Source organism: Mus caroli, chromosome 13 (genome assembly GCF_900094665.2).
Source record: "Mus caroli chromosome 13, CAROLI_EIJ_v1.1, whole genome shotgun sequence".
Lineage (NCBI taxonomy): Eukaryota > Metazoa > Chordata > Mammalia > Rodentia > Muridae > Mus > Mus caroli.
The window spans coordinates 29588487-29603752 of record NC_034582.1 but is presented as its reverse complement, the minus strand read 5'-3'; the positions used below and the strand labels follow the sequence as shown (position 1 = coordinate 29603752).

The following is a 15266-nucleotide window of genomic DNA, read 5'->3' as shown; positions in this document are numbered from 1 at the left end:
ATCTGTGAAAATACCTTGGCAGTTGAAGGAAGGAGAATGGTCTTAGGTTTGTGCTGGGTCTCTGGTGCTCTTCACTGTTGCCTGTCACTTTTTTTCTCTTTTTGTAATACTGATAACATCAATGTAACACTTGAGATCTTTCTGAACTCCTGTTGTAATGGCTAAAATCACATAAACCTTTGTGTCCTAACGGTGTCCTCTTTTCTTTCTCTTCCTTTCTCCCTATCAAGCTCTTTGTTATCAACTTAAATCCACCTTTCTGAACACAGAAAATTTTCTTCCTTTAGAAAAGATTGAAAGCTCAGGTGTTTGTTTCTTCCTTGGGTATGCTATTAATATAAGTTGAACCAAAAATGGCCTTACTCAATCCAACAATGAGTAAGAAACAATGGATTTTAAAATGTCCTTTGGTACACGACTGTTTATTGAGCGTGTGTTTTTATGAAGACGTTACCAGACCTTTATTTCCTTAAAGGTTTATTTGAGCAGCTACTTAGAGGCACACAGCACAGAATTTAAAGGAGAGTGAAAAATTAGTTTCCCCTTCTGAGTGCTTTGATCCAGCCTTCCTCCCCGAAGAATAGCATTATCAATAATGTTGATCATTGATAGTAATCACCAAGTTATATCATTTTCATGATGCTGGGAATCAAACCCAGGGCCTTCTTACACACACTCAACAAACATTATACCACTGATCTACCCCTCCAGCCCATCACTGTGTCGCTGTGCAGAGTTAGATATTTAATATGTGCACTCTCAGGTATCCTCCCAGCCACAGCATCCACAGTTTTATAAACGTTGTGCCGGCCTTTATTTCAGTTAACTTGGAAATGTAAATTCTGAGTGTTTGGGGGAGTTTTCCTTTAAATAGAAAAAAAATTAAGAATTTTCACAGTTTATTCCACTCTTACCATGAAGACCTGGGATCTGAGATTTGTACTCAATCCAGATATAGACTTGAATTCAACAACTAAAGGAGCTTTAGGGGTCCAGTCACCTATAGGTTCTCATTTAAGATACTTCCATGGGAGTAGTTGGAAAGAAAAAAAAATATATATATATATATATATATTATTCTGTGTAGGTCCACTGCTTTAAAAGAAGGGCATAAAGAATTTTTATTTTAAAAGAGGTTAAAACATACTTGGAAGCAGTTGCAAGGAGAATTATGAGCAATATCATTCTAAATAGTGTTAAAGAGAAAAGAAAAAAAGAAAAAAGCATCCCACCTCTAGGCTCCACAGATGGCAAAGAGCGGAAGCTCACTGTGTAAGTATAGATCACAGAAACCTGACAGAGCAAGGAGGGTTCAGTGGCTCAGGGTCTTTACTTCCAACTTCTATATTTAATGGCAAACTGGCAGGTGTCAGTCCTGGCTGAGCTGGTGTAAAGCTTCAACAACCTCACTGAAGTGTGACATTGGTTTTAAATGCCCAGAACACTTGGGGCAGCTGCCAAGGCCGGCTGGACCTGTCCTTTGGTTTCACATTTCCAACAACCTATCAGACCCATGACAGTAATTTTGGAAAAAGGGGAAGGGGGGGGCTCTGCCAAGCACCTAGTGGTATACTGGAAGTGTGTAGCTCTTTCATACCTTGTAAGAAAAAGACAGGCAGGTGCCAGCCAGCTAGTCCTTCTGCACAGCCCTGCTGCACAGCCTTGCTGCACATAGATGGAGTTTCTTTTGGCACAATGAGAAGGGTGGATGTCCAATGAACCATTTAAGCGGATGCTCTGGATCTTATGTCGACTTTAATTACATTATTAGGAAAAGCACTCAAAGATGAGAAAAATGTTTACGCACTTGGATTAAGAGATACTGTTTTTAAAACACTGGTTTCCTTTCTGGGGGTGGCCATTATGTAATGGGATTTGGGATGTGTGTGTGTGTGTGTGAGATGGGAGTGTGTGTGAGTGTGTATCAGGCAGTTCTGGTAGATGAGTGTTGATGGTGGTAGCAGTGGTTGCTTTTAAGTTCCATAATGTTCCTTGCCTCCCTAATGGGCTTTGAGTGGGGTATTCACTTTGAGTAAGTAAGGTTCCCAAATTATAATATCTGCTACCTAGCCTAGAGGTTGGTGTTAAGGATAGGGAGTTCCAGTTATCTTGAGGCAAGGAATCAAGCCTCCACTGCAACTGACCCAGCCACATCAGCCTAAGGGATACTGAAGTTTTGTTAAACTAATAGCAGTTTGGACTAAAATCTTCAGAGCTTAGCTCATTTCATTTGCTCTCTTTATATAGTTCATGCCTCAGGGTCCAAGTTTTTGCATAGATTGCTTCACTTGGGTTGTGTTATGCTCAAAACCACACAAGCATTAGAAGAAGGGAAAGATGACTATCCCTACTTCAAAGGAAAACCTGAAAATGTGTTGGGCTTGGTTCTGGTCAAAGGACCAATAGGTGTCCCTAATGAAATCACTATTTAAAAATGGTTTCTAACTTCTTAGTTTTAAAGTTACATGTGCACATGTGTGGATGCAATTGTATTTGCAAGAGTAGGAATATTTTATCAGTAGTCAACACTGAAAATAAACGGGGAGTTAAAGGAAGCTGGGGGAGCATGAGTGACCCTCAAACAACTGTCACAAAGACTTCCCTCCCACAGATGACCTCTCATATGTCCTAGTTTGCATCTGGCTTGTCCACTGCTTAGGGAACTCTTAGGAAGTTAATTTCCTGAGCGTGTCAACAGTGTCCTTGTTTTCTAGGTATGCTTCAAAGGCAAGCCATGTGCACAACTTGAGAACATTCATTCTTGTCTTCATTTCTTAACCACCATCTATCCCCCTTTCAGTTTCTTGTGAGGTATTCTGACCATCACATACCCCAAAAATTTTATTTTGGTGCAGCCTATTTCATTATGTAAGATTTCATTGACAAGCCATAAAAGTTGACCACTTAAAAGAGTGCAGGTGCTGTAGAAGATGACCTATTTTCTGAGTTTAACAACTATCATCATCTTAGAGCAGCTGTGACTAACAAGACCACCAGGATGGGGATTGCTGAGGTTCTCATAATAGCAGGGAGGACCTTTTCATCCTCACTTAGACCCTAGATCCTCTTTCCTGTGTCATCCTCCTGGCTGTATGTATTCCTGCATTCACTGGTTCTCCAAGCTAGACTTAGAAGAAATCCTCCCTTTGATCTGTTGGTGGTGACCCATCTCGAATGGGTAGTGGTCTGTTCACATTTTCCCAGGAAATGTCACACAACAGAGAGCTTTCGGAGAAGTGAACACGTAGAAGTTCCTAGACGTTGTATGTCCAGCAAAGACATCACACCTTCTACCTTTTACCATATGCCCTGTGCTAGGTGTCACCTTGTCTGATGCCCATAGTTTATTATTCCATTTATATTTAAACCAGTAAACTTTAGTGCTTCCCTAAGCACTGTAAGCTGCTTTAGGAAATTAGTCAAATCTGGGGAGAGATTAATGGCAGCCACAATTTACAGTCGTTGGTCAAAATTATAGGGAGTGACCAACTGGTTGCCGCTGGCATCTGCAGTGTGGGGCAGTTGTGTGGGTCAGAGCCCTTAAACTGTGTATGACAATATCAATACTGCTGCTTCCAGGAAGCTAGTGTATCTGGATTGAACTGGTGGGCATCCAGGTGGTGCCCGCTGTAGAATGACTTGCTTTGGTGAGGAGAAATCTCATGCTTGGGGTTATGGAAGTATTCTGTATTAAATGTGGCAGGAAAACCCATTTTTCCATAGACTAATATAAAGAAGGGTCTCTTACATTCAAAGATAGCACTAGGAGAGGAGATAAGCTTCTGAAGTGTTTCCTACTGAGGAGAAGCTGGACTTTCTAAAGCAACTGAAAATAACATTCAAAACTTCTTGGCCCACATTTCTGATGAGATCTGGAAATGTTTGGATGGAGATCATTCAGGGTGGTATGGCTTATAGACATTGTCCATGTGTGGATCCAAACATTTCTTCCTCTTATTTTGAGGCCTTCCTAATTTTAAGCTAATAGATACAACATATCCATGACTTACAGACAAGGCATTTCAATGACCTACAATGAAATGTTCATGTCAGGTTATGCTGGTCACAAACATTAAACAGCTAATGGTAGGGGTTGTTTGTTTGTTTTCTTTCTCCATCACAAATGTGTTTGCTGTCACTTGTGTGTCTGGTCACCAAAGAAAAGGGATCTATTCTGGTGGATTGGGTGATAGAAGGTACAGAGTATACTAAAAAATAAAAATGAGCCTCTATGGCCACAGGGAGGGTATCTCCAGGATTTTGGTAGGGGACAGGAACTGTTAAGACAAAGTGTTGGAGAGGGATGGAAAGGAGCCCATGAGATATCCACGGCCAGAGTCTGTGGCTGGTGTTTCACAGGATTGTTGAGACCTGTGAGCCTTTTGGAAGTGAAGACAGGCAGGCACATTCAGCAGCTACATTATACATAGACACAACTCTGAGGCATAAACATTCCCTAAAGGAAACAGAATCTAGCAAGCTGTCATTCATCTTCACAGCTTCTTCCCTTCAGTTCTCTGACTGAATCAGGTATGTGGCACAGTTTGAATATGGTTCATTTCCAACAATAATCATGTGGGGACTTCATTCTCTGACATAATGATGGTGAAGTGTGGTGGTGACTTTTAAGGATGATCGGAGGTCATGGGGCATCCTGGGAAAGGATTAATATAGTCTCTAAAGCGATTAGCTCATTTAGATTGGGTGATTGTGAGATTGAACATGACCCTTTCTCTCCCATCAGTGGCTTCTTTTTCTTTTTCCTCTCTCACACACATATGTTCCTAACACATACGTTGTGGAATAGCCATGACTCTCACCAGAGCCCAGAAAATCCAAATGTTATAAACTTAGAGGAAGTGTGGATAAAATGAGCCTCTATCCTTTATAAAGCAATAAGATTCAGAAATTTTATTATAACAACACAAAACAGAACAGCACAGTATAGTTTTAATAGTAACTGGGTAGGAAAAGAAAAGAGAATCCACACTTAGTGAGCACCTACTATGTGCTAGGTTTATTACCATTTCTTCTATAGTGGAGAGAGACCTCAGTTGTCATTGATGAATCTGGGAAACTTTTATCGTTTGAGCTTTGCACATCTCTGTATAAAACAATTTATAGTATCCGTACAGAGGTTCAAATAACACTAATGTATACAGGAATAAGGAAGTGATCATGCCTGGTATTTGTGAATCTGTGCTCCCTGCCATACTTTAATACCACTTAATTTTTCCAGGAATAATATACAGTTTGAGTACTACTGATTATGTTCCAAATCAGCTTTAAACTTGCTTCCAAAAGGAGTAAGGGAAATTATTGGCTCACATGGTTGAAAAGCCCAGAATCACATCTTCATGACAAAAGCTAGAGTCTAGGTGTTCATATCCTACGTAAGCTATGAATGCAGAGCGATACAAAAATCATAAACTGCTTTTGTACTTTTTTTTGTAACTTGGTTGTCCAGTTCTTAGATGTGAACTTTGTAGATGACAAGTCATGGTACAAAAGTTGAGTGTGCCTGAATTGGACTCTCCTGATCACCTCTGGGCTCTGCATCCCTTGTTTCCTCTTCAGTCTTTGCAAAGAACTCCCTAGTGGTGATGACTTGAGGCTCCTATTACCCCACTGCTACACAGAAAGAGCCAGACTGGCCGTGGACCTAAGTCAGTCATGCATCTCCGAATCAGTCCCTGCGGGCCGGGGAAACAGGAACAGGACAAGATTGGTTAGTCTAGTTCACGTGTTCATTTCTTAGGCATCTGAAGAAGGGCAAGAGGATTGGTAAATCTTGGCTTTCAAGAGAATGAACTTAAGCCCCAGAATCATTCAGTTGTAAGTAAAGGACACAGTCTTACTCTGAAGTGCTTAAAGTCTGTCGTGTGTAAGACCAAAAAGGGATCACAGCCAGTTACAAAGGGCCATGATGCTCAGCATGGAGGCCTGATCCAGAGATAAGCAAATCTCCAAGATTCCAGCTTGTCAACAGGCTTAAGCCGACATTCAAGGGCTTGAGATCATCTGACGTGTTCCTTACCTTGCTATCTTTTCTCATTCTCTGTATGAGTCCAACACTAGCTATTAACCAGAAAAAAAAAAACCCTGAGAAACAGTTTTCCTGTTATGAATTTCATCTCCGATAGAAAATGCTGCACTTCCCCATTGTACTGCTTTAGATCTGAATGTCCCTCAAACTCCCCAGAACATGGAGCTATTCAGAGGTGGTGGGAACTTCAAAGTAAAGCCTACTGGGAAGTCTTCTGGTCAATGGAGACGTGCCCTCAAAGGGGATTCTGAGGGCTGAAGAAATGACTCACCGGTTAGAACACTAGATACTCTTCCAGAGGACCCAGGATCCACTGCCAGTACACATATTGTGGTTCACAACCACCTGTAACTCCAGGTACAAGGAATCAAGTCAATACCCTCTCTTGGTCTCATTGGGTGCATGCAATACCTAGATAAACATGCAGGCAAACTACCTATACACATAAGATACTTAAAAAAAAAAAGAGAGAGAGTAGAGTTCTGGGATCCTGTTCTTTCTATTTATTTCATAGCCACAAAGAGATTGGTATCACTCTACAGTGTGCCCTTGCTATGTTAAGCTGCCTTACCGCTGTAATAAAATTAAGGCGGACAAGCAACTATGGGCCAAAGTCTCCAAGTCTATGAGCCCAAGTGACCCCTCTCCTTCATTCCTTTTGAGACAGGATCTCACTATGTAGTAGTCCAAGCTAGCCCCAAACTCTGCTCCTCCTGCCTTCACCTACTGATGTCCCGGGGTTGTACCAGCATGCATCTTTCTTCATTCCAGGGATGTATGTACCAGCATGCATCTTCCCTCAATCTAAGCATACTATCCTATGCATTTCCAGCCATGGAAAGCGGATACAGAAACACATCCATCTCTCAGGTCACCTTGATAGACTTCATTCTCTCTTCCCAGAATACACTGCATAACTTCCTCCCAGTTACTCCACAGCTCTGTGTCAGAGTGTGTGTGTGTGTGTGTGTGTGTGTGTGTGTGTACATATTCAAGGATGTGCTCATGTGGTTTTTTGCTTGTTTGTGCACACGTGCATGGGGGTCAGAGGTCAACATCAGGGGTCTTCTTTATTCAATTCCAACTTAGATTTTGGAATGAGGTTTATCAGATTCTACCATGCTGGCTAGCCAGTTCCTGGCTCCATCTCCCCAGCACTAGGATTATCAGTGTGAGCCGCTACACACCGCCTTTTTAAATAATTGAGTGCTGGGGATTTGAACTCGGGTCCTCCTACTTTCATGGCAAACACTTTTACCAACTGAACCTATGCCCCAAATCCCCTGCTTACTTCTTAAATGGTATCCAGGTTTCATCTTTTTTGTTTTGTTTTGTTTACTTGGGTTTTCGAGACAGGGTTTCTCTGTATAGCTCTGACTGTCCTGGAACTCACTTTTGTAGACCAGGCTGGCCTTGAACTCAGAAATCCGCCTGCCTCTGCCTCCTGAGTGCTGGGATTAAAGGCGTGCTCCACCACACCTGGCCAGGTTTCATCTTTCTAAGAAAACTTCCTTTGTTCTGATGTCTTGTGCTCACACTCTTCCCACATTTGGTATCTATTTTAGGAGATGCCCAGGGATCCAGGCTGGTCCTGACATCTTTTGCTTCAAGTTTAGCCACTGCTAACTTGTTATCTACTGTTTTCTCTAGTTCTACTTTTATCTCCACTACTGGCTTATGTATGTTTTTGGTGTTTGTACTGTGGTTTATAATATATACCTTTCCACAGTATGTCTCCAAACAGTGCCTCCGAGCACCTGGCCCCAGATGTGAATCTCCTGCGTTGTGCACTTCCTCTTGCTCCAGCTGTCCAACCGGAGCCTGAGTGGTATCTTACTCCCACATCTTTCTTTTGTAAACAAAGTCACTATTGCTTTAAACAGTTCATGAGATTCAAAAGGAAGCAGCGTACTCATGCACATAGTTGCCATTTCAGACCTCTGCTTTTCTTTGGGTACAAATAGTTTCTTCTCTGCTTATAAAACTTACTTTGGTATATCCTTAAAGTGGCAATGAGTTGGTCAGCTTTTGTTTGACTTTATTTATATTTTTTAAATTTTACCTCATTGTTCAAAGATGTTTTCACTGGAGATAGAATTTTAGTTGCTAACTTGGCTTCTCTAAAAGATGACATTCTATTGTCTCTTGGTTTGTATTAAGATATGAATTAACCAGTAATTAATAACCTTATCTTCCTGTATAAAAATGCTTTACTTTTCTGCTTTTATTACTATTTTCTAAGCAGGTTCTAATTTTTTTTAAAAAAATACTTATTTTGTATGTGTATGAGTGTTTTATCTGCATGCATATCTGTGCACCACAGGCCTGCCTGGTTCAGAGATATGTCCACAAAGGTGAGAAGAAGACATTGGATCCCCAGGGGCTACGGTTACAGACAGTTGTGAGCAGTCATGTGATGGCTGAGAACGGAACCCAGATTCTCTGCAAGAGCAGCAAGTGCTCTTAACCACTGAGCCATCTCTCCAGCCCTTCCCGCTGTTTAATATGCTGTATCTTGGCGTGTTCTACCATGTTCAGCCTCTGGCTCCCTTGATGAAGTTTCATCTAGCAGTGCTATTTCTGTGATCTCTCAGACTTGGGCTCTGAATGCTGGTCTCTGATTCCAACTCTGTTTGAAACACCCCCCACCCCCAGTATGGAAACAGCTCCCAGATAATGTGTGTTGGAGAAATCACAGAGCAACCTCCTTTGTTTCCTCTTCCTCCAGGATGGCTGTCACCTTTGTCTCATACCCAGAGTCCTATTTTGCCCAGTTAGCTACTTCAGTTGGAGGAGATTATTTATTTATTTATCCTGGGGATTCAGCCTGAGTCTGGAGAACATTTCAGATGTTGTCTCATCACTGTCCTTCCCACACTCCCACTCAGCTCCACCCCTAGCCTGTCTGTCTGTCTGTCTTTCTGTATACTAATTAATTCCATCATTGCAGTACTTGTCCTGTTTATCTGTTCTTTTGTGCCTTTTAGTTTAAACTTTGCTTATGACTTATTTTTTTGTTTGTTACTTTTATGGGTCTTTATTTTTTCGACAGAATCTCACTTCAGAGTTCTCCTAATTTTAATATTTTCTTCCATGTCTGTTATCTTTTCAAAAATACCAGCATATTTTTGCAGATGGTAAATCCATGTAGGCAGTATTTGGCTCCAATTTTCTCTGGCTTTTCTTAACACTTTTATGGTTAACACATCCTCACCCTCATAGCACTCAGGGACAGAGGCAGCAAGATCATGAATTCAGCCATCCTGGGCTCCATACCACAGTCTCAAAAACAAGACAAATCTCAGTTGTGTGGAACTTGATCATAATCCTTATTTTATTTATTGGAACTGGGGATAGAATCCTGGACCTCTCACAAGGTAGGCAAGTACTCTACCATTATGCCACATAACCAGCTCTGTGGCTCATTTTTAAATGAAATGCAATTTCCTACTCTCTGGGAAGAAAAAGAGGTCATCCTCCCGAACGCCCCATGGCCCAGGTTAAAAACAGCATGGCTATATAGCCCCCACTTCTGTGGTTTTCATAAAACAATTTGAAAACATTCTTTATAATTGTTTATTTTTTTTAGTGTGTGTTGGGTGGTTATGACACCTGGAGTTATAAGACAACCATCAGGAGGCTGTTTTTTTTTTTTTTTTTTTCCTTCTATGAGTTCCTGGCATCAAACTCAGGTAGTTAGGTTCGGTGGCAAGTGCCTCTACCCACTGAGTCATCTTATTAGCCTTTTGTTTATTTTTAATTGCCCGCTTGGGTGATGTGCATCTGTGTCCCCACCAAGACTCCTACAGGCATCTCCTCTTTCCTTCGATGCTGCTAGTCTACAGTGGTCATAGAAACGGCTGCTAGCCAGTTTTTCTTCTCATTGTGATCCCTGTTGTGAAGGGGCATTTTGATTGCTTACTTTGATAATTTAGATTTTGCTTCTTGCTGAGCATGGTGGCACATGTCTGTTACTCCAGCACTTCAGAGACAGAGGCAGGGGCAGGGGCAGGGGCAGATAGAGCTCTTGAGTTTCAGGCCAGCCTGGGCTACACAGTGAGACCCTGTCAACAAAATTAATTAATTAACTAATTAATTAATTATTAAAAATAGAATTTGCTTCTTCATCTGTATGGTAGATGGGGAAGATGAGGGAGACAATTTAAAGGAGAATTCAAACTTGTGACCCACAACCATTATCTCTGCATCTTCCAGACTGGCTCACCCTAACCCTAACCCTAACCCTAACCCTAACCCTAACCCTAACCCTAACCAGAACATCTTGTCTCTTGCAGTCCCAACTGTTATGCTTCTGTCTCACTTGCCATTTACTTTAAATTTTACTTTGACATAGTGATAATTATATGAATGTGCATTAATGTACCCTGACCTTCCAGGAGTGTGCAACCTAGCCAGAAAAGCAGATACAAGCCCATACAAGCAAGGAAAATACAAGGGGAAATACAAAGAAGACATGGACTGTCCCACAGGGTCTTATAGCCGTTTCTTATAGGAGATGAATCAAACCATGGCTCTTGAACTATCTGGGGTATGTTGTTATAGCCGGTGCCATGCCAGTACCTGAGCTGTTGCATTGAGTGCAAGTCATGCTGACCTTGTCTTTTTCTGTTTTCTTTTCTTCTGCTGCTATGGGTGCACACAGGGCCTCGTGATCTACCATCGAGTTGTGTCTCCTTTATCTATGGATAAAGTGATTGTTGCCGAGTGCAGACCCTGTATCTTCTTCCTTGAGTCTGACACATCACCTCAGATTACAGCTTTGAATTCTTTTGCTGAAAGAGGGAGCTGGCAAAGAATTTTTTGCATTCTTGACCTGTGGCATTGACCCCCAACTGTTCCCAGTCCCACTCTTTAGATGGCACTCACATAACCGCGCTTCCTTGTCTGGATAAAGGCCAAGGGGCCGAAGTGTGTGCTGCGTGGAGAAAGGCAGGCTGTGGCTCTGTTCTGCCCAGCCTTCTCTAAGCAGGCTTTTTAGGTGGAACTTTGCAACAGAGCACCAACATATGGGTGTGGTTGTGTTTATTTGAAAGCTATTTTATTTTGACTGGCAAATACTGTATTCAATCTATTCAATCATTCAAGGGTTCTGTTGTTGGAAAGTTCAAAAACATAGAAGACATGGCCGTCTTTAGGACTTACAGGCTTTTCTCAATATATACCACACCACTGCCCAAGGCTTTGAAACAAGTCTCAGATCAGAAGGCAGATGAGAGAAAGGTGGGAGTTAAAAGCCTTTCCCTACATCAGTTGTAGAGGGAGCCATGCAAATGGTAAACACAGCCTGGAAGTAGTGACTAACAGAGGAAGGTGGATGGAGAAAGGGTTGCCAGGTTACCAGTGCCCATGCTCACTCACCCTTCTGGATTTACTGCAGTCCTGGCCAGCTTCTACAACATATACCCAGGCCTTCGCAACTGCCATGAGACCACACTGCTCCTGGCCCTGTCTCCTCACACAGGTGGGGTGAGTCCCTTTGCAAGCCAGTCATAGAAGGTAAAACTAGAAACTTTCTCAAAGAAGCTGGACAAGATAAAGCTAGTGTCAATGGTGTCCCAGCTGCAAGGTTCTCCTGCCAATCCAAATCTCTTAGTCGTCAGCACAATATGCCCAGTTCCCACAGTTCCCTACCACCTCCTCTCACCACCCATTAATGATTTCTGGGGAAGGGTGGTAGTTGAAACTAGGCTATCAGATTGCAGTGAGCCTAGGTTGGCCCCAAGGTTCTAGCTCTTTCCTTTCTTTTACCCCTGGGCACAGTCCAAGGTTAGACTTTTGATCTTGGCTTTCACAATGGCCTCTCTGTTTTCCTACCTCAATTCTTCTTAAGCTGAATATGATATGATGTCACTTTCAGATTTGGATGATCAGCTTTGGCTTTGGAAAGTTAAGTTCTCTCTCTCTCTCTCTCTCTCTCTCTCTCTGTGTGTGTGTGTGTGTGTGGTTATGTGCACATGTGTATACAGGTGTACTTGCTTATGCAAGCTCATGTAGAAGTCAGAGACTGATAATCAGAATGTCTTTCTCAATCTCTTCTCCACCTTATTTTTTGAGACAGGGTCTCTCAGTGAACCCTTAGCTCACTGTCTCAGCTAGAACAGCTCGGTAACAGACTCCAAAGAACCATCTGCCTCTGCCCACTGGGACTGCAGTTAGACATTCCTGACTTTTACGTGGGTTCTGGGGATCTGAACCCGAATCTTTATGTTTACATTCTGTCCTAGTTTGATTCCTGTTGCTGGGATAGATGCCCTGACAGAAACAACTAAAGGGAGAAGGGGTTTCTTTTAGCGCACACTATGTGACAGTCAATCATTGTGGTGAAGACATGGTGGTTAGAGCTCAAGACTCTGGGAAGCACCATGTTCGTAGTGAGGAGACAGAGGAAGGAGGTACTGACTCAGGCTTGCTCCAATCCCCTGGCTTCATTTTTACAGTGCAGGCCCCACAGGAAATGGTGCCAGACATGTTTAGGCTACATGGTCTCAATTCAGTGACACCAATCAATTCCCCCCACCCCACCCCCCACAGGCACCTGGGACTGTTTCATTCAATTGCTGTGTCAAATACCATGCTCAAAAGCACTTTAGAAGAGGAAAGGCTTTATTGTGGCTTCCAGTGACAGTCCATCACTGAGCGAAAACCAGGGCAGGAACTCAGGCAGGAACTTGAAGCAGAAGCCATACAGATGCACCATCTACTGGCTCACTCACCCCTAAACCCACACTTAGCCAGCTTTCTTTCATTTCCCAGGGCCCCTTGCCCAGAGAGAACATTGCCCTCCATAGTCAGAAGGGCCTCTGTATCACTTAAAAATCAAGGCAATCTCACATAGGCACACCACAGACCAACCTGATAGAGATAATTACTTGAGACTCTTCCAGTGATTCCAGGTTGTGTCAAATCCACAGCTAATGCTAACTAGGTCACTGACAATCTCAACAGTTCTTCACCAGGCCTCCCTTCCACAGTGTGTCGACTTGACAAGACTACCACATACAACAAGCACTTTATCCTTTGAGCAATCTCCACATCCCTAAGTCATCCTAACAGAGCCTTCCACTGCCTCTGGACCAGCTGGCTTTCCACAATGGAGACAACATTCCGAAGGTGACGGACTGAACAGAGGAAATACTATTTGGGTTCATGGTTTTGGGTTATGTCCTGTTACTTTGGGACTGTGGCAACAGAGCAAGCACATCATGGCCAGCGAATATGGTTAAAAAAAAAAAGGAAGTAAATAAGCACACCTCATGGTGGCTGGGAAGCCAAGAGAAGAGGGGGAAGCCGGGGTTCCAGGGTCCCAGGGTCCCTGTATTGTGCCCTGTATTGGCCAAAGGTTCTTTAGAGGACTAGAATAGGTGAGTGTGAGTGTATGTCTACTTAGATGCATGTGGCTTGCATAATAAGGTTTTGGTGACCTGACAAAAGCTGTATGTATGCAGGAGAGGCTATTCAGAGCACAAAGCTGGATACTGAAGGGCTCTAGCAGGCCCAAGCATGGCAAACACAGACCTGAGAATGGCAAACATGGCTGTCAGACCTTGTCTTTCCCCTATTTCCTTTACCTTGCTAAACAGTTAGATTATATTCTTGAAGCTAGTCTCCAAGGTCCCTCACTCCTTCTGTCTGAGGCTAACTATCAAGATCCAGCTATCAAAATATTGAAGTTCAGAAATCAAAAGCTCCCTTTGGTTCACCTAATTAACATGTCCAAATTAAAACAAAACACCTCACCTAGCACCAGGTTTCCCCCATTTTTCCCATATAAACTTCCATGTTCAGGTGGGCCATATCTGTCTCCTCTCTATCCAGAGACAGTCCTTTGTCAATCTGGGACAAGTATCTTTTCCCCCCTCTCTCTGTCCTTCCCCTTCTCCCTCATACTTCATTTCCTGTCTTTGTCTCTTATTCCTTGCCCTTTTTCCTTCTGAGGCAAATAAATCTCCTTTGTGCTAAGAACTTGGTCTTGGGGTGTCTTGTGTGGATTCTGGAACTTTCAGATACCACAGCAATTCCATTCTGGAGCCAAAGGCTCCAGATTCCTGGTGAGTCACTGGTATTCGTTCCAGGATGGAAGGCCGAAAGAAGTCAGAGTCTGATGGTGATGGTGGCAGCGGCAGTGGGAGCCACAGGGCTGGAGTCCTCTGCAAGAGGCAAAGGCAAGCAGCACTGATTTTCCCTCAGAGCTTGTATCCCAGCTGTGTCACTCACAGTGAGGGGAGCACCACCCCCAAACACAACTCTGGAATCTCCCTCAGAAACATGGTCAGAGCCATTGTCTCCTAAGTATCTCAGATTCAGTAAAATTAAACAAGAACCATTACAGCCCCAATGGTCTGGGTCCCTCCTCCTACAGGTTCTACCTCTTCAAGCTGGGAAACATGTCTTAAACAAAAAGGCCTGTGTGGGACATCCCAGATCCAAACTGTAGCACATGATCCTGGAAGTCTCCATGGCCTTAGTCTGGCATTTCTTGTCTGTCTGTGCCTCATGTTTAGCTCTCTCAAGCAACTAACCAAAATGGGGGCTCTTTTGCTAAGAGTTCTGTGAAATATTCAGGGCATCAAGTTGCTCTGCCTTCTTGCTTCCAAGTTGTGTGACTTTGAGCAACTTACTCAACCTCTCTGGGGTTTCATTTCTTCACCTATACATCTCAAATGATCGTTGTACAATCATTATAAGGTTGAACACGAATGAGCAGTGTATGACACTATTATGGCTTGTCATGGTTGATGACGTGAAAGGGATTACAGGAGTCCGACTCCCTAAGCAGAAAGGCACACCTCTGCCAGTGTCTCCTCTGGAGCCGCAGCTGCATACAGGTCAAAGAACAGGATCACATCCGTGCCACGCTGTAACTGATCGAGTGGGAGGCATGAGTCACACATTGGACACTCTCCAGAGTATTAGGTTGAATCATCTGAAATTGCGAAATTCTGTGGAGAAAACCATGGATTACTATCAGGTGATCCCACTGCCAGCCTTGAGCAAAGGAAATGGAGAATACAGGGTTTTCAGCACCCCAATGCCCTACACCCTGAACTCTTTCCTCTTGTCCTTGTTTCTTATGATGAGCCATGACCCAGGTTAGATCTTCTGAGTCCACATCTGGCTCCTTAGTCTTGGCAATTGCCTGCTTATCACCTGGAATCTCCATCAGATGCGCGTTCGGATCCAGTGGTCCTGAGGAGTAGTC

At 43.1% G+C, this 15266-nt stretch overlaps 1 protein-coding gene across 4 annotated transcripts in view; it reads left to right on the top strand.

Annotated features, from left to right (window-relative positions):
* The window catches only part of LOC110307609 (tubulin beta-2B chain), a 55567-nt gene that overhangs the window by 3077 nt on the left and 37224 nt on the right, over nucleotides 1–15266 (top strand). Inside the window, exon 5 of one of the 4 annotated variants that reach the window (XM_029468225.1) lies at nucleotides 14893–14914. The exons of the other annotated variants lie outside the window; for them this stretch is intronic. Within the exon in view, the coding sequence (XP_029324085.1) occupies nucleotides 14893–14914 (22 nt within the window). The remainder of the gene's footprint in view (nucleotides 1–14892; nucleotides 14915–15266) is intronic. 4 annotated transcript variants of the gene reach the window in all.